The sequence below is a fragment of the Bacillus rossius genome, chromosome 18 (assembly GCF_032445375.1).
Source record: "Bacillus rossius redtenbacheri isolate Brsri chromosome 18, Brsri_v3, whole genome shotgun sequence".
Taxonomy (NCBI): Eukaryota; Metazoa; Arthropoda; class Insecta; order Phasmatodea; family Bacillidae; genus Bacillus; species Bacillus rossius.
Window position 1 is genome coordinate 27,001,958 of NC_086345.1, and position 20,614 is coordinate 27,022,571.

The 20,614-nt window shown below is 41.7% G+C and overlaps 1 protein-coding gene across 1 annotated transcript; it reads left to right on the forward strand.

Annotated features, from left to right (window-relative positions):
• The first annotated feature begins 2,448 nt into the window (after window positions 1-2,448).
• LOC134541389 (outer dynein arm-docking complex subunit 1) lies at window positions 2,449-17,174 on the forward strand. The gene is made up of 9 exons (XM_063384813.1): window positions 2,449-2,467; window positions 5,253-5,412; window positions 7,383-7,551; window positions 8,189-8,332; window positions 10,052-10,233; window positions 11,826-12,013; window positions 13,490-13,659; window positions 15,429-15,687; window positions 16,786-17,174. The coding sequence occupies exons 2-9, from the start codon at window positions 5,267-5,269 to the stop codon at window positions 16,893-16,895; spliced, it is 1,368 nt and encodes a 455-aa protein (XP_063240883.1). The 5' UTR covers window positions 2,449-2,467; window positions 5,253-5,266; the 3' UTR covers window positions 16,896-17,174.
• The last annotated feature ends 3,440 nt before the right edge of the window (window positions 17,175-20,614 follow it).

A 20,614-nucleotide genomic window follows, 5' to 3' on the forward strand; every position in this document is an offset into this window, starting at 1 on the left:
ACACGGGCTATAGCATTCGCTGGTAGTTTATAACGTATTTCCCACGATTGGTGCCGGTGCGTGGTGTTGGAGGTCGGGTCCGCCATCTTGGATTGTGAAGTCACGGCTGCCATCTTTGGATGACATTGACTCCGGCCGCCATCTTGGATTCTAGAAAGTGACGATATTTTGAGGTCCGCCATTATTAGATAGTATTATGAGCCAATTCTCGTAATAAATACTCGGTATTATCTCGAAAAAAATACGTATTTCATATATCTAAAAATACCCGTAGTGTTGTACAAAGTTACAATGTATTTCTTCTAGTATTATAAACTGTATCTTGGTAACTTGTTTTTTCAAAAGAATCTTTTTTTGAAAGTACAGAATTTTTTTTCTTTTGCAGTGTAAACGCAGAAATTGATAGATCAAAACATAGAAATTTGAATATTGGTATCACGACAGACGAATAAGGGAAATTTCTGTGTGTCTAGCAATGACGTAGGTGCCATACCGTGACTATTCCTGTCCGAAGAAAGCAGGCTCTTCTCCTACGGACTTGAGCCAATGAGGAAGGACTACTCGTGTTCAGAGACAGGAAAAAAAAAAGCGTATTCATTTCGCAAAAAGGTTGAAATTTAAAATGTTACACCTCAGAGCTGCTTATGTCATTGGCTGACAACTCGTCTGGAGGACTCTGGGCCAATGAGAAAGCCTCGACCAAAGCTGTGTCTAATCACAGGCTGCTACGTTGGGGACGTCTCACACGACAGCAGCCAATGAGAGGGTGACATCTGCCCGAGTGTACATATAGTACTGTGGAGTCCATCCTGGAGGTCATTGAATCAGTAAATATTTCCTGTTCCTAATCATTAAAATTATTTAAGGGCTATTTCTGAAATTTAAAAATGATAACTACCTAAGTGTAATATAATGATTTTTTTTTAAAAGGCAAACAAAATATAATAATTACCTTTATTTGAACTACCATTATATAACACTTAGTGATTATCTGTCGAAATTATCTGTACAGTACAACCATTGCAAGGGAGAAATTGCGTTAAAAATTTTCAAAATAGCCCTTGGATAATAGAAATGAAAAAAAAAAATTTAAAAAAAAATTGTAAGCGGGTCTTTCATTACTCGCCAGAGATGTATAACATTTCACCTCATCAACAGCAAAATCACGTGTTCTAATGTTGCAAATACACATACAATACGAAACTAAACGAAATTTAAATTCGGAATTCTTAAAAAAAAAAATACCGAACGTGATACATATACACGCAGAATGTATTTTCGACTGCATTTCTGGACGCGAACCACACGTAGTTTCCTTCACCCGCCGCTAGAATTCACTGCCGGAGCAGCTACGTTGACTATCCAATCATTCCATTTGCAGAGCGAAATCTTTTAACTGTATATAACGAAACGGCTGTGATAAAAGCGAAAAATACACGAAAAATAATAAATCTAAACCCCGGCTTTGGACCTGATTTTCGGACAAGGAATATATATATTTTTTCCATTAAAATGCTGCCCATCTTGCTAAAAAAAAAATTTACTAAAACAGTTAATACGATAAAAGTTTCCCTTTGGCTTTGTGAACTTTTGGTTCGCGCCATCCGCCACAGATAGCAGCACCGCGGTCACGCATTTGCCGTTCCGTTCGACTTCCGTTCCGTTTGCGGATGTATGTATTCTCAAAAGACGCCGTGTGGAGAGAGCTAAGGTATTACAAAATTGGTGGTGAGGGGGGGGGGGGATGTGGTGTGGCTGCGTCATGGACACGGCCGTGTGTTGTACGTGAATACGTGTACGATCTCTGTATTTGGATTTTGGCTTTTTGACGCGTATTTAGACCGACACTATATATTTTTTTGATTAAATTATTATTTTATTTTAACACCATAGGATATATATTAAATGTAACTATTTTACACTAATGTTTTATACATGCAATAGATAGATTTTGATAAGAACTGACTATTGAAACCCATAACGAACGTCGTAGCTTCTCCGAGTCAAAAGTTATACTGTACCAAGTGGAAATCTCGAAACGCAGCAAGATGGCCTCAAAATGGCGGCGGTTCCCCCATCCACCGCGCGCGATGCGTCACAGTCCTCACTTGGCATAACGAATTATTTGATCCTTTAGCTATACAATGGTGTAATTAAATTTTTGGATGGAGATGCTAGGTATGAAGCTGCAACGCCAAACTGTATCCCCCGTTTTTGTTATCATTCGTTTTTTTTTTTTAAAATTGCCTACCACTATGGAAGCAATTTTAAAGACGTATTCACGTCAAAATCAACATGGCGAGATAGACTCAGTCTTAACTGCAGTATACTCAGGCGACGACTCTGTGGTTTCGTGGTCGCAAGTTTGGCAACACTGGGACCCGGACCGCTGCGACGACCTGGCAACGCCGCCGGGTATGGATCAAACAGTGAGTGCAGAGTTTCCCGGCTGACAGCATACACCCAGGTACCGTTAGCTTCCATTTGTGTCGTTTTAAGAAACCGTTAATTAAGGGCCCCGCCTAACAATGCCAAAGCCGTCGCTAGGTTTATATATATATATATATATATATATATATATATATATATATATGTCTACTAGTTGTAGTAGCTGGCGTTGTCCAGGCTGATAACAGGGTGATACATTGACCGCGAGTTAAAGCAACAATAATAATAATAAATGGATATCGCTATATGACAGTGTGGTGGACATACAGAAATAACGCACAATTGCTGTTTGTATGCCAGTGACCTATGATGATTTTCTGTTTACCCATGGCGATCGGTTGAACGGTTTAGAAGCTGATGCGCTGCAGCGCCGTCTAGCGGCGAGTTACAAAAAAAAATAATATTTGATGGCATAAAAATTTTCTCCGAGAGACAAAAAAACACTTCAATGAACCAACTTTCATGGCGGTCGGTCAAACGGTGTCGGAGTTTATAGACGTCATACATACCAACATCATATTTGATATATATATATATATATATATATATATATATATATATATATATATATATTTAAATTATAAAATTTTTAATTTCACACTAAAATATCAGGGGAAAGTAGACTTTTAGAACTCCAACGTTTACACATATAAATATAATTAATGATTTTGCTTGAGTAAAGTAATTTGAACATTTCACATTTTTTTAAATTGACTCTTAATTCAATTTTTTTGGATGACTTTGTTAAAAACCAATCATAAACACACACACACATACACACACACACACATGTATGAAAAACATGACTACATTAAACTGTGTGCAAAAGGCGCTGAATGTAGTCTGCTTGGAAGCACAATTCCTGCAGCTTCTGCGTATGACTGTAATTGGGAGGAAATACTTTGTTGTAGCCCAATAAGGATTACAATAATCCTTCTAAAATAATCTCTCTGAAGCCTTATGTAGCTAAGTTGCTGTTATTTAAAATTCTGTCTCAGTCTTTTTTTTCTCCTTATTTAAAAATTAGTATGTAAATAGGCATACTGGACCAGACTTCAAGGCTGCGGAGCCAGGAGCCAGGAGCCAGGCTGAGGAGCCATCTTGGATTTTGACATTACGGTGTTCATATTGGATGACCTTGACATTGACCTTCAAAATTTGCCAAAAATTACTCAAAATTGGCCAAATTCCACCAAAATTTCCAGTTTTTTTTTTTTTTTTTTTTTTTTTAGAAAATTAAATCCAGCCCAAAAAATCTAAAAAAAAATTGAAAACTATTTTTTTTAATTTTTCTATAATGAGGGATGGTTACAGTTTTGAGGGAAATTTTCCCGTTTTATTCCTCAAAAATTCAAAAATTCGGAATTCTAAAAACCTCAAGAGACTATTGCCTTAGAAAGAACCAAAATTCCCCAAAGAGGCTTAAATTCCCCAACGAAGAGCCGCCCCTAAGACTTCGGTGGCCATCTTGGATCTGCCATCTTTAAAATATGTAAATTTTGTGCTAGAAATTCGGGGAAAAAAATTTAAAATTTATATAAAAAAAATAATCAAAATTTAATAAAAAATATTTTTAAAAAAAGTTGCACATATTTTTACGGTCGCAATCTTGTATTCTAGAAAAATTGAATGTTTTGTGACACCCCACTATCTTGGATGAGTATGACATAATCAGTGCACTTTTCATTATGCCCGTCATCTTGTATTATGCCAATGTTGCAATTTTCGTTATTATTACTCTGGCGCCCGTCATCTTGAAATTTGGATGCCATCTTGGAAATTCGTAATTATTTAGCTATAAATTTGGAAAAAATTACAAAATACATTAAAAAACTTCGCATTTTTTTGATGAGTTAAAATCGTAGCTCTAGGTCACAGCAGTTGGTAGGAGTTATTTGTTGAATGGAATGGAAGTCGCATGGAACGGGAATGTTTAACTACAGCGCTGCCATCTGTGACGGATGGCGTGGACCAAAGTTCACTAACAAAAACAAATAACTTAGTAGTATTAACGTTCTTTTTATGAATTTTAACAAGATTGGGCAGTATTTCAATAAAAATTCCTTATCGAAAATCAGGTTCAAAGCCGGGATTTAAAATTTTTTGCAAGTCTTATTCGCTGTACGTAGTTTAATTTTCGCCCTGGAAACGGATATGATTTGATGGTCGACGTAGCTGCTCCGACAGCGAATTCTAGCGGCGGGCGCGGTAACCACGTTCGGTTCGCGTCCGGAAATGCGGTTGAAAAAACACACAATTTTTCAAATGTTTGTCCACACTCAGCATTATTTAGTAGTTTCGCTCGCGACGTCGCCGAGTTTGGGTGTCTGAAGTCTGACCATCACTGGCTTTGAATATATATATACTGTATAGAAGTCGCGAGTGGATAGGATTTACTCTACGTTTTTCAGGAGCGTATGATGATCAGCTTGGGGACTTCACCGCTGCAGTGCGCTGCCGTAACGCCCTGTATCGTCTTAGTTGTTATTTACACGTTAGAGCGCAGCACTGTCGCCCGCTGTCATTCCCCCGCACCCCCCCAATCCAACATTCACTGCAGCTCAAGGTCGTTCAACGGGAGGGGGAAGAAGGGATGCTTGAAGAGTTCGACACTTGTCCGCTAGGGACCACCGCAAGTCGATGGCCCTAGAGACGGTGGCGATTTGCGGCGGTGAATTAACCAACTACCTCAAAACCGTATTGGAAATTTTAACCTGGGCTGGCGACTTCTATACAGTATATATATTCAAAGATCGCTGGCGAGGGCTGAAGGTGCGGACGTGGCGTGGCGTGGCGTGTCGCAGAGCGCGAGGACAAGATGGCGGCTCGGCTGGCCCACGAGGACCTGGACGTGCGCCAGATGGCCGAGGCGGAGCTGGCGAGGCTGCAGCGCCAGTGTCGCATCATGGAGGGCGACCGCCGCGCCTACAGCGAGCTGACGAGGCACCTCCTCGCCAAGCAGAGGTCAGTGGGAAGCCTTATTTTCACAGACGAGAGAGCCAAACGTCCCAATCGTGCATCTTCGGTTTTTTGTTTTTTTTGGCTCATTGTAACTTACAACTAATTGTCAATTAGGTTAGGTTAGCTACATTATAAATATACTTAAAACATTGTGGACGGTTGATTTGGTTAGGATAGCTACATTAAAGATACTGTGAAATAATGTAAACAAAAAAAGCGAGCATGAACTTCGGGGAACTTCGGGTGTGGCTCTTTCGTCTGTGAAATGATGGCTTCCCGAGGTCAGTGACCCGGGTCCTTCTAGCGGGCAGTGCCACATTAACAAAAATAAATAATTGAGGGTGAGATCATAAGCAGTCAATATTTTTGAGCATCGCGTTAAAGGAAAAAGGGTTTTTTTGTCTGTAAAGTCGGTTTACGGACGATAATTTTTATGTGATAACATCATAAGAAAACATTGATGAAAAATTGCAGACATATTTTTTTTTAATTTTCAAATTTTATTTACAGTTTTTTTTTGCAAATTTTAATTTAAATAATTTGTTTAAATATAATCACGAACAATTAGCTATAGAAATAAACTGAAATCAAATCAATGTCAATAAATTGTTAATTTGAAATGACGAAATTGGACAAATAAATCAACCTGTTTGATATTATAGAAGATTTTCTCGCACGGTGATTGGCCGCTTCTTGCACGGTTGGCTCAGGCAGAACGTGACAATGAATCATGCTTTTTCGTGCGTGCAGCCAGCGTTCATCGATTTATAAGACGTTATCACGTCAAAAAATATTAAAGACTGTAGACTTTACTGTGGTCATTACCATAAAGGTGATCCGTGTGTATAAAATTAATTATTGTAGGGTGCATAATGTTTTATTATTATCAATATACTAATAATTTTCGTAATATCAGTGTAAACCTAAGAATAATAAAAAAAATACCTCTAAAATGAACCAGGGTTGATCAATCTGGTGCCCCGGCCTCGAGAATCATGCCTTCTCCCCAATCCCCTTCCTCACTACAAACCTGGTGATCTCAGGCAGTTTGCGAGACGTCATATTCAAATTACTTCTCTGGTGACTGAGTCCCAAGAATTTTGCCCCTTTTCCCTGCCCATTCGTCTTGACAATCCTTGTGAACTCTGACAGTTTTGGAGACATCATCTTCAAACATCTTCCCTGATGCCCCGGGGAATTTTATCATTGCCTTGACTTTTCCTCTCGACAATCCTTGTGATATCTTAAAGTTTGTGATATGTCATATCCAAACCCCTTCCCTGGTGCCTGGAACACAGGGAAGTTTTAACCCCTTCTCATCAGTCCCTTCCTCTAAATGGCTCTGGTGATCTCTGTCAGTTTGTGGCATGTCATCTTCAAACCCCTTGTTTGGTGCCTGGTCTCTGAGGATGTTGGCCATTCCTCTCAACAGCCCTGGTGAGTCCTGCCTTCTTGCGGCATGTCATCTTCAAACCCCTTCTTTGGTGCCTTGGTGCCTAGGCGTCAACAGCCCTGGTGATCTCTGCCTTCTTGTGGCTTGTAATCTTCAAACCACTTCTTTGGTGCCTAGGTCTCAACAGCCCTGGTGAGCTCTGTTTTCTTGTGTCATCTTCATACCCCTTGTTTGGTACCTGGGTGCCAGGGGTCTCAACAGCCCTGGTGATATCTGCCTTCTTATGGAGAGTCATCTTCAAACTCCTTGTTTGATGTCTTGATGCCTGGGTCTCAGCAGCCCTGGTGATCTCTGCCTTCTTATGGAGAGTCATCTTCAAAACACTTCTTTGGTGCCTGGGTCTCAACAGCCCTGATGTGCTCTGTTTTCTTGTGTCATCTTCAAACCCCTTGTTTGGTGCCTGGGTGCCTGGGTCTCAACAGTCCTGGTGATCTCTGCCTTCTTTGTGGAGAGTAATCTTCGAACAGAGTGTGTCTAGGCCTGACCTCCGCTGGACCGCACAGACCACGTGGTTCCTCAGGGAGATGGTGCGTGTGCTGGAGCGCGAGAGGGCGGCGGTCGCGGGCAAGCTGAGCTCGGCGCGGGCGGACCAAGATGGCGGCCGGCACTCCGAGGGCAGGGCCCGCGCCAAGGAGCTCCTGGCGCTCGCCGACAAGCACGAGGCCAGCATCCGCGCCGAGAAGGCGCAGGTGCGTCTGTCACAGGATTCCCGTGCGGCAAGCTTAGCCTCCCCCGGCTCGGTATTCCAAGACATTCCTAGTGCACGATGGGACACAGCCAAAACCCTTATTTTCTGGGGAACGGATTCCGGTGTCCCATCCATAACCTGCCTGTTGCATAAGTTCCGCGCATGCACAGAGCTCAATTTTTTCGTTTTTTTTCCGACCAGATGGTGGACCCGCATCTGGGGCTATTAACTCGTTTACATTCCATTTAGTGAATGGAACGTACCAAACATATAAGTGTGCCAAATGAAACTTGAAAATCCTCAAATATTAACTTAGAAAATTGAAAAAGAAATTAATAAAATTTAAAAACTATATGACTCCATCATCAAGCATCCCACTCCTGTGTGTAACACTTTTCGTTACATGACATCATCCTACACCCCACTCCCATGCCTTACACTTTTCGTTACTCCACCACCTTGAAAATATATTTATTTTCAAAATAATATTAAAAAAAATATCATTATAGTCTGCCGGAGGCAGCCATATTGTTTAGTGGAGACTGTCATCTTGATTTCATCTGATGATGTCATTTAATGTTGGTTGCAGGAACATCTCTGAAAAGTTTTTTTTTGCTCTACGGGCTGTCGTGTTGCAGGTGGCGGAGCTGGAGGTGCAAATACAGAAGCTGGAGAAAGAGATCTTGGAGCTGAAGAAGACCGACGTCAGCGACAGGCAGAGCTTCGAGCTGAGCATCGAGTCGCAGAAGAACATCAAAAGTCTCGAGAATCGTCTCGGAGTGGTAAAACTACGCCATTCCTTGTGCATTATTTGAGTGATCCTTGCAATGGAGGAAAATGATTTTACTTAACAGCTTGGACGTACAACTTCACTGGTTTAAACTGGCTGTCATATATATATAAAAAAAACACGGGGAGGAAATTACGAATCTGTATACATTAACACAAAGACAACAAGCCAATATTTGCTATTGTTAAATTTTGCATGCTAAGATGAGTCATAAGTCTGCCGTCGTCCGGGGTCTCGGGCTCGAGTCCCGGTGTGGCTCCTAGTGGGAAAAGGCGGTTCTTGATCTGTGTTGTCCGGGTGGGCGCCAGACTAGCTCGTTTCTAGTCGTGAATTTGGGGTCGTGGATGTATGTGCCCCTGCGTGGCCCACTAGGGCCGGCGGCGGTGTTGCGTGAGATGATTTTAAATAAGAGACGTGGAGTTGAGGTGGCGGTGTCGTACCTTTTATTCAGAGGAGCGAGTCGTACACAATACAACACTCTACAGAGGTCCCCGGGGGTTTTTTACTTGTTATTCCGTGGCGCCGTATTGTTTGTGTTCCGCGTTACGTGGGCTCGGATGCTGTTACGTCTCAGACGTCTCACTGGGTACGCATGTAACGTAATTTCGTAACACAAAGGCGGGACACAAAATACACTGAATTAAGGGGGCGCGCACAGGTTACGTGGCACTCGTTACTCGGGTAACGTAAGTTAGCAGTACAAAACACGGGATACAAAAATACACTGAATTAAGGGGGCGGGCGATTGGAGACGGCCAATCCCGTATGCAAATGTCTCGGCGCGGGTGTTGTGCCCACTGTGGTGAAACACGCACCGCAATTAAGTTTGTCCAAGTTCCCTTGCGGGTTTGTGGTCAGCGCCGTGCGCGTGACCTTAAAGAAAGTTCTGTAAGTTGCGGGAGACGGCCCGTGCCGTATGCTGAAGAGCAGCCCCGCTGACCAAGTGTGGTGCGGGGTGTCTTTAAATTGATGCGGCCGGATTAGGTCCTGGACCGAAAAAAGGGACGGGTGCTCACGGAGAGGTTAAGTAATAAAAGGGGTTCTGTTAATTAGTGACTATATTTACCGGACGTTACTTTCGATGTAGACAAAGGATGTTGCCTCTCCGTGGGACGTAGGTCCGCCCCGGTCCGTGAGCTGCGCTCAACTGCCGAACTGGCATGGCGTCCGAGGGAGGCTCGGCCTCTCTCGCGCCAGGCGTGACCTCATTACGCTAGACTCCAAACGGGTGTGTCTGGAAGAGATTTTATTGTCGCTAAAATCCTAATTTAATGTTTCAGGAGGAATGGGTACGGTTCTTCTCTTGTCTACTCAGGTTTACGCGGTTTTGCCTTTAATTGCTCTTCGGCTCGCCTGACTCGGGTGGGCCATGGCCAGGGGTGTGTTCCGTTAGCGGGAGCGTATACTGGCGGGTGCAGGTCGGGCTCTGGGGTGGTCGTCGGCCAGACGACGTCAAGTCATTGCAACTGCCATAGCTCTATACGAGAATATTAATACATTTTATACTCACTTTTTACTGCACAGTAATCGCATACTTAAGATTTAAAAGCGCAATAAGCTATACTAATAGGAAATAGATATAGTGTTATCGTTTACACGTCACGTGACCATGTCGATGACGACTTAACGTGAATTTACTCTCTATCCAAACCTTCCCATAGAAGTTTTCACTAGATAGAAAAAGAAAAAGAAGAGATGGTTGGTCCCGCAGGCGACCGTGAAGTTCAACAAGATGCTGGCCGACAACTCGGCGATGCGCGAGGAGATCGACCACCTGCTGAAGGAGCGCGGCCACTACAACCAGCTCCAGCAGCGGCTGACCGCGCGGCTGGCCGCGGGCAAGCGGCTGGTCGTCGACCTCATCGAGCAGGCCACGCTCGCCTACGACCAGAGGTTCACGTGCCCCAGCCGACCGTGTTCCGGATCGATTTAAAAACCCAATTCACTGTGGTTTTCCCTCCTGAGACAGGGTGTGCATGGCATGGGCGTCGCAAGGATATATTTTTTTTTGGGGGGGGGGGGGGACTCCAATTGATTATTTGTTGAGGAATATCCATCCCCTGGAAAAAAAAAAGCGGGGGGTATCCGCGGGTCCTCCCCCGGGAAAATTTGGGGTTTGAAGGTGGAAAAAGGTGGTTTTTAGGTATTTTTCTTTCTTAAATATTAGTTGGTTGCAATTTATAATTTATTTTTTATAAAAAAAAATTTCAGAAAACAAATTTGTAAAAACACAGTGCTCACATTACCACGATTGGACTAAATGCACCATGTGCAACTTTTGGGTTATATCACAGAAATCATATTTTTAATATAACTACGAAACTAAATACATTATTGGAGGAGACGAAATTGAAGACTTTTATTAATGGGGGGGGGGACGTGTCCCCCTGTCCCCCCTAGTTGCGACGCCCATGGTGCATGGGATGGGGCCCAACACGCCAAGGAGCCGGCTGCCCCACCCGAGGGAGAGACCTGTTCTTGCCACCTTCAAGAACGTGTGAAATGAGATTTGGAGTAGTGGGGAATGGGGACGGGAATACCTATCCGAGATAACCCACAGGTCACAACAGCATCCACCATATTTTCCACGTTACGAAAATTCCGGGTTTGACCCTACCGGGAATTGCACCCGGATCATCTTGACGGGACGCGAGTGTCATAAGCACTCGACCACCATTCCTCCGCAATGTTCCTGAAACATTCTGTGGATACGAACGTTGATGTTCCACCGCATAACGCAGGTGGCGTCGATGGTATGCTAGGGCGCCAACTAGCGCAGTGTGAAATGCCCGTGTGCTAGTTCACAGGAATAGTGAAAGTAGTTTCTGGGCATGCACATTGTCTTGTGTCTGGCAGTTGGCAGGATCGTGTCATGGCAGATGCACCCCCAGGGGTGTTTTAGTCTCCCCCAGAACGCTATGCCAACGAACCAAGCCTTGTTTTCTGGTAGGAATGTGTTGATTGTTACACAGCACTGTTACACGTTCTATCTCGCGACCCTGTCATGTCCAGGATCGTAGTCGTGGCTCATCCCCAGTTGTTGACTACGCAGCAAACTACTTTTTTACATGACTCACTAATTTCATTTCTGAATGACGCAGGGCCGAGCGACTTTAAGTTAGGATTACAGAGGTGAGGGTGAACAGCTGTGCAGCGGCATGCTGCATTGAATGAAAACACATCCGTATGTACAAAAACACAGTACAAAACTCTAAAACTCTGTGGACGATGCCTGCGTGCAGCACCGGGTGGTTGCAAACTAGCCTTGAGAATGTGTGCTCAGCACACACAAGCAGTGGCGTAGCAAGCAGGTGGCAGGGATGGCCCCCGCCAGGGGCGCCGGAGCAGGAGGGGCCGCCGCCGCGACGGTTTCGCGTTACTGAACAACCCCCCCCCTCTTTTAATCCAAAATGGGCGCCATTTTCAGTTCTGGCCAGGGATCGCCACTGCACACAAGCAATAGCAGGCTCAACAACGTGTCGCAGGGAGGAGGCGCAGAGCAAACTGCAGGCGCTGAAGGAGCGCGGTCGCACGGACGTGTTCGTGCACAGCCAGGAGATGAGGGAGCTGCAGAGGCAGCTGGACCACGACTCCCGGCTGCAGGAGTTCCTCTCCGTCAAGGGGCAGACCCGCGTCATGGCCGACCTGGAGGAGAGGGAGAGGCAGCGCAAGCGTGAGGCTGGGGCACGGCTCATCGCACTGGCACAGGCGTAGACATGGTTAAGGGTAGAGACCCGAAAATTTCGTGGATTCATATGGCCTCAGGGTAGGATTCAATGCCATAGGTGTGCTTGACGCATTTCCCATTGGTCGATTTCTTACCTAGAACATTATTATACTTATTAATTGGCGCTACCTGATTCGCTTAACATCTCTTCTAGCGGGGCATCGTTGGCTCACTGTATCAGGAGGGGGCTGTCCAAATAACTGCGGTCCATTCATGAGCACAGAGCGATCGTTTGAAGGTTTTCATTCCAACATGCAACTTGATGAATGCGCGAAATTTCTGTATCTCTAGTAATGGGCGTCTCTGGCACATAAAGTTCGGGGGGAAGGACATAAAATAAATTTATTTATTTATTAATTCAATTTCTAGTACCTCCATCGACTTGAGTATAAAATATCTATTTATTTTCAAACTATGCTTTGTATGTAATTTTTATTTGAAACCTGATCTACTTCTATACATCATCACTGTAAATACATGTATTTTATAAACATGAAAATAGTATAAATAAAACTACTGAATGTACTTGAAAATATTGGGGTGGGGGGTGGGGTGGTGGGGGGTGTTTGTCCCCCCGTCCACCAGAGACGCCCGTGATAGTTACAAATACAAGCATATGAACGAACACAGAAATACTTACAGACATAGCATAATCACACATATAAGCACGAGCCCAGGCATAGGCATAAAAATTGCCATAAGCACAAACACAGACATCCACAAACTCAAACATAAGCTTAAAAACCCTGATATGCACAAATAAGTGCATAATTACAAACATTGCTAGCTGAAATGCCGCCTATCATTAGCATTCTAACATTTACGTAGTTTCTCGATATCTTGTATCTCCAGGTTAATCAGTTTAAATAATTTTAAACTTGAGCTCTAAACATGAATTTACCATTCCAAAGCGGATTTTCTGGTTAAAGAATTCTTTGGCAAAATTTTTATCTGATCTAAAATAATTTAACTAGGAAGTTACACTAAGAACCATGAAAAAACAAAGCATGTCCTCATCATAATAATCATGGAGTTAGGAATTGTCTGGAGACAGCACGCTGTGACGTAGTAGGTGAAGTTACTTTTTAACCTCGCAATTGCCATGTTGTCCCGCCCAAAACCTTGCAGAAATGGTGCTTGATCATGTAAGATGATGGTTAGTAAGTATGTATTCGAAATTCCATTGTTGTATCAGTCACTTAAAAAAAAAAAAAAAAAAAAAAAAAAAAAAAAAAAAAAAAAAAAAAAAAATTAAAACTGTTTCCATAATGAAAACACTAAATTTAGCCAAAGTTTTGGGTGTCGACCAATATGGAGTAACAATTATCATCTGAAAGAATAAAAATGGATTCACACACTGCCTTGTAATAATGCCAACGTTGCCACCATCTGATAATAATGAACTTTTCCTTTTTTCCATAGAGAGTGAGAAGGAAGCTCAGGAGCAAATGATCGCCACCTATCAGGAAATACTTCGGAAGATTAAGGAATGCTGCAACGAGACGGACGTGGAGAAACTTTCCGCCCACTACGCCAAGCAAGAAGAAGAAAACTTCACAATTTTCAACTATGTTAATGAACTAAACAATGAAGTGGGTGAAGAAAATGTTTTAAAGTATTAATTTGAATGATATAATGTACATAGTTTAATGCCCAGGAGATAGGAGTATTTAAGGGCACTCTACCCCGGGCTTTTGTTAGTAAAGGACCCGCAGTTTGAAAATATACCCATATGTTATAGTTAACTAATTTACTGTATTGTTGAAGTGAGGAGAGTGTTGCGCAGTTGTACTTGCAAGTCGTTATCTTGTCCTGGGCAGTGCCCACGCGAGATAATGTCAAGACTAGCTAGGGGCGTATCCATTTGCTCGCAACACGTAGGTCCAGGCAAGGCTTCATAGTATCGTTCTCCAGCATATGTGACGACCCTCGGTAATCCAAAGCCACACAGGCAGAATGGTCCACGGTCCACGACTCACCTCCCAATGAGAGGTTGCTATTCCTGAGAGCTGGAACCAGGCATAAGCATCTAACAAAAACACTACCGAGATATGTCCGTCAGATCACCGCACCACTCTGCCGGAGACCATACCTTGTTACATAAGTAGTACAAATGTTTTCAAATATTTTCGTGTTGATCCTATGGTCAGCGGTTGTTGGTCGAATTTAGACTCATTCGGTATAGACCCACATCGTTAATATATTTCTTAATAAATTCGAAGTAATCTGTAAACATTGAAAATAAATTAATATTAATAACTTTATAAAACATATGGGTATATTTTCAAACTGTGGGTCCTTTGCTAACAAAAGCCCGGGGTAGAGTGCCCTTAAATACTCCTATCTCCTGGGCAAGCCTGTATTTCTATTAAATCATAACTCCTAAATCTGGAAAAACATCATATGAGCTGGGCTCCAAAGTTCGAAAAAAACGAGTAGTTGGAATGGACTGACAGAGCCAAATAGTAGGTGGAGCCACATGGAACCAAACAGTGTTGACTTCTGCATGGCCCCATTACACATTAACTGTTCTAAAAACAACAATAATTGTAAATATGCCGATCAATTCATCGACATATCGCTTGCTAAGCAATACATGGCCAACTTATTTGTGATTGGTCCAGCTTTCAAGTAGGTACCCAAGAATATTTTAAGCTTTCTTGTCAACACCTCTCTGATATGTTTTCCTTTCCCATCGCGCTGAACAGCTCCCAAGATGTCTTGCACATACAGTATGTAGAGACCTGCAAAATTCGCGGTTTCGATGGCCTTCAGGTTAAGACTGCACACACCCCTGTACACTCGGGCAAATAACATAAGTTCATTGGCTGCCGGCTTGTAACTCGTCTCAGCTGGTTTTTCTGTGATTCGATCCTTCTTTGGTTGAGGGTTTAGAAACTGGTTGAGATATTCGTCCAGATGAACAGAAAAGCCAACAGCAAAATTATCTAAGAGGTGTATATGTGTTTGAATTTTGGCATATCACCGAATGAATCCGCGAATTTTGCAGGTCTCTAGCTATGAGTAGAGACCGGAAAAATTCGCGGGTTCAATGACCTTTAGGATAGACTCCAATATCCTTTACACACTTGGGCAAATGCCAACTGTTCATTGGCTGCTGACTTGTGAGTCGTCACGACTGGGTGGCCCTGTGATTCGACACTTCTATGAGTGAGGGTCTCTAATTGGCCCCCAGTCCTCCAGATTAAACAGTGGACCAATGGCAGAAGCATCACTAAGGTATAATTATTTGAATTTTAGCATAGCACGTTATGAACCCGCGAATTTTGCAGGTCTCTAGCTACGAGGAACAACGCCAGGGGGCGACGCGTGACGCACGGGGGGGAACGGGTCTTCGCAGCTGGAGGTGCTGCAGGACCAGGCCGGCGAGCTGCAGAAGAAGATCGACGAGCACCACGCGCAGAGCCGGGAGCGCGCCAGCCGCCAGCGGGACTCGGCGGACCAGCTTCGCCGCGACCTGGGCGTGGCGCGGCGGGCCGCCGAGGACAGCCGCCTGGCCGCCGCCGCCTCCGAGGGCCTGCTGGCGCGGGTGCTGCGCGCCGTCGAGAACGTGTTCAACTTGGTGCGGTGCGACAACGCCCCGGTGCTGCAACTCCTAGGTGAACCGCCGCGCTTTCCCCGTTCGCCCGCCGCCCGCTAACGTTCTCCATTTCGTCCGGACAAATCGTCGCCGGAAAGCGGAGGTCATATTAAGAGGCCACTCCAGTGTTTCAGGGGCACCAGGGGCGCAACAACTAAATTTTCAAAGGGGGGTGGGCAATATACCATTTTATAAAGAATCATCGATCCCCCCCTATTGAAGCGGGGGGTCCGGGGGTCCTCCCCCGGGAATATTTGTATTTCAAGGTGGAAAATGGTTCTATTTAAGCAGTTTTATTATCTAAAAATTAATTACACAGCACTTTCTTTGCCCCTGTTTGCCCCCACTTCAAGATTTCAGAGGGGGGGCAAAATACCCTTGCCCCCCCCCCCCCCCACCCTGTTGTTGCGCCCCTGAGGGGCACTACGCAACCCGCGTTAACCTCATAAGATTGAATGCTTTTTTTTTTCATTTTGCTTGTAACTAATTAACTAATATAGATTTCGAAATGATGCTTGCTTGATATGTAAGACAACGACGCTCTTATCAAAGCCCCTTTCTTCAAAAACGTGCATAAATTATGGTTCAAACCAAGACAATACACTTATGCATATTAATAAAGATTAGTATACAACCATAATTTATGCACGTTTTTGAAGAAAGGGGCTTTGATAAGAGCATCGCTGTCTTACATATAAATCAAGCATCATTTCGAAATCTATATTAGTTAATTAGTTATTTATTATAAGCGAAATGAAAATAGCATTGAATCTTATGAGGTTAACGCGGCTTGCGTAGTTCCCCTGAAACACTGGAGTGGCCTCTTAAGATGGTAAAAATGAATTGGGCATGGGAGTCATTTTTTTTTTGACATATATTCATCCATAAAACTCTCAAACAGGCAAATGTAATTTTTTTTTCTTCTCTTAATGGCTATTGAAAATATTGTGTGGCCATCTCTAAGGCTGGATTCACAATCGGAAAACAAAATAACAGCAACAGTAGCCGTAGGTCGTGCGCACGATTTGCGAATGTTCTGGGAGATCTGTTCTCGTTCCTGTGCCGTCGCGGAACGAGTCTCGACGGTCCTCGCAACGGATGGTATGTTATGCTGCAGGTCACAACTCCCACGTGACGTCACACAACGTCATGCTCTACCTGGGCGTGATCGAGTGCCGCATCTCCGATCTGGTCCGGCTGGTCGCCGGCCAGCGGCAGCTGGAGTGAGGGGTCGGGTTCCGGAACATCCGCCCGCGGGCGGTCAACCACAAAAGCCGGTCGCCGAGCGGTTTCTACGGCGTGTCCCACGCTTTAGTCTGCAGTACAGAGAATATGGTACCAACTGCTGCTAGAGTGATACTACCCGGCTTTTTAACTTCATGTTATTATTCTTTATGCCATATTTTATTATAGTTAGTTTTAATTATTGACGTGACGTCTAGTAATTCGATGAAAGACAGCTGCACGCACGAAAAAGTGTCCCGTAACGCACATTGCCCCGTTACGCTGTGTCCCGTTATGCTCACTGTACGCTTGCGCCGCATCTATCTCTCTTCTGCTCGATTGGAACAGCCATCGATTTGACTTTTTCCGAGGCACATTAAACTGGAAAAAAAAACTCCCATTCATTTCATACTTTACCTATATCATCGTCCTATCCTTTAACAGAATAACACAGATTGGAAGAAGTTAAATAGCAAACATGTATAAATGTTATAGTTAAAAAATAATCTCTTCGTTAAAGTAATAAAAACATATTTGAATTAATGAGCGCAGATAAAAGTAAATTTATCAATTAAATTGTAGATATCTTTTCACTCCTTCTTTGTATCCATACAAAATAGTGATAGTTAAATAAAAATGATTCAATTTTATTCATAAAAGTATGCAATCATTTCATCAATGTTTTGTTATGACGTTGTGACGTTAAAACTATCGTCCGTAAACCAACTTTACAGACAACCAATTTTTTTTTTTAATGATAAAATTTGAATCCCACACCAAAATCTCAGGGAACAGTAGACTTTTAGAACCCCAATGTTTACACACTTAAATTTAAGTAATTTTTTTTTAAATTTTACTTAATCTTCATTTTCATAAGTCCATAAATTTGTGTATATTGTCATTATTATTACAGTTGTAGTTATTCTGACAAAAATAATTATTCAATCCTAAAACTAATTATTTCATAAGAGAAACTATTTATAGCAACCAGACACTATTTATAACAAGGCATTTAATTAAATTATTTACTATGCATTAAAAAGCAAAAATCGGTGAAACCAAAATGGCGTCTCTCAAGTATGAAAAAAATTATCAGCTAATGCTTTTAATGAAATAGAAAAAAGTGTACTTCAAAAATTCTAAGTCCAAATTTTACTCTAGAGAATATACGTGTCAGATGCACTTAAGATAAAATCTTCTTTACAATACAAAGTTGTTTCTAAAACTTATGTGCTCCATGGAATATATCTTGCAACAGAGCATACTGAAACTAATGGCAGAAATCGTTAATTGGAAAGAGAGCATAAATCTTTGCGTCCTGCCTCCGACTATTGTTATATTCAACAGGATGGCTAGCATACCTGAGAGAAAAATTACCTGACTTTTCCAGGTGGTGGCATAATTTTCTCTGACCACTGATATTAGTAGGTCACCAATAACTAACAAAAATTAAAATTTTAAATATTGACTTGTAGGCAAACCACACCACTATTGCAACAGGCAATTATCAATTATTTTATCGTACTACTGTGGATAGCACATAAGTTGATTGGCTAATATATTTACAAGAAAAAAATAAATGGGAGGAAAATTTCATGTAACGCTAAAACGGGTTGGGAATGATTAAAAAATGATTTGCGTACATGAAACATAAAATAAGTCTTTGCTATATCTTTAATATTTAAGTAACATCATTATAACATTTACCAGACTACCTGAAATCTCCTCTAACTTTTCCCTGTTTCTAGCCACCCTGATTCAGCTCCACACAGGCCTTTTTAATACGGACACACCTACAATGTGAAATGTTTGTGTTCAATTATTGTAGATGTGATACTACATCAGATCACAGAACACTGACACTTTAATTTAAATAATTTATTTATGTTATCAGTATTTGTTTACGTTTTTATTTGTGCCAAATTTATATATCTTTCATGTTAATTAACTTCTATATTTGTTTTGGATATTGCTTTGAGCTTTGAAACCTTTCTCTATGTTAATAATGTTAAATGTAATATCTTTTAAATGCTTAATTCAAGGCCGGTGATTGGCCGATAGATCGGCGGATCTTTCAAAGACATTGTTGTTAGAGACGCTATTAATTTTTGTAAGAGAATAAAAAAAACTTTGGTGTGCCATATTGTGGCTTGTGTGTGTTGTCGCGTCGGGCCTTGCCGACGTGACATTTTAAATATTATATAGCATCGCTACGTCTCTCAAATTGACGAGAAAAAATACGCCCCGAGCTTCGGTGAAGCTCTGAGAGTATTGGTTTTATTGGGGCTTTATCTGAAAACTATATATCGTCAAATCATCAGGTATGACTATATGCTATGTTAAATTTTGAACTGTCGCGTCACCGAATCATAGCACGAATTGTGTTAGTGACCATCTGCTGTCTGATAATTCTAATTGTTTTAAATCAATCGTCTTTGAATAATATTAAAGCCTCTAGTTTTTCTTGGAATTATGGCACAATAAATGTTTTGTACAACTTCACTCAGAGGTCTTGAAAGATTTTGAACTTCATGTGAACCGACGAATACTGAACTAGCTAAATTTATTTTTATCTCCTAACCAATGAACTTTTTATCTGTTGTGCCCAAAGTAATTTTATTAGATAATTAATATGTTGTTTTTCTTTTATTCGCAAGTGTAAGCAACCTTCTTTGTCATTTTCCTTTATGTTTAATAAACATATTATAATTAGTATTAAATTATTTTTCTATTTAATAAATAATTAAGTTGGGTACCTTCGGGTACTGGCGCCCATTAAAGATTCAGAAGCGCATGGCAGAGAGAATTATTAATCTGTAACTGTGAAGGGGCTCATTTATTGTCATAGTAAAGTGGGTACTCAACAGGGGGCATTACATAGAGTCTACTAGTATATCTATTTATAGTACATATTGAGACAGTTTTTCTGTCAGTCTTTGCATAACAAAGAAACGAAAAGGACTAGATACATAGTGTATTTCTCCATTAAGGAAATAAGCAAACATGAAACGTCACAATATTCGTAATTTACAGGTCACAGATCATGTGTGTGTACGTGTGTGGGTATTTTTATGTTCATTAGAGAAAAACAGTCATAATATAAATGCAAAACATGCTTTTTATTAACAATATAAACCATGTACAAAATAAAGGTCTTATTGTATTTCTCATTCAAGAAATATAAATGGTAGGTATATAGTTTTGCAATTGAATCTGAATTACTGTAGGATACTAAATAAAACATGACTACAATATATCTTTGGTGCAATGATGCATCTGATAAATCTGTCTCTCAAACCCAAACCAGCCTAAATCCAAATTTTGTATATTTTTGTTTTATTGTTGACTATGTGTTAAAAGTCAGGTTTAAACAACCATTATCAGGGGCAGTTCCGTGGCTGGGCAACTTATCATATTTAATTTTCTTTTCTTAAAAATTAGGATATTATTAGAGAAAAAAAAAGAACTTTAATTTTTTTTCCCCTTCTGACATGCTATTTAAAGTGGCGGTCAATTCATGATTTCACACAAGAAAAGGTTTCTTTGGTTTTATTGCCTCAAATAATAACGCGAGTTTACCCAAATTTGACTGTTAAGAATTTATAAAAACAACCAGTGAATAATTAAACAAATTAAAAAAATTCTAGAGATAATTGAGCAAAGATACTGTTGAAATTTAAGTTCCAGATTGGCTTAAAAGGACTTTGTTTTAAAGAGTTTAG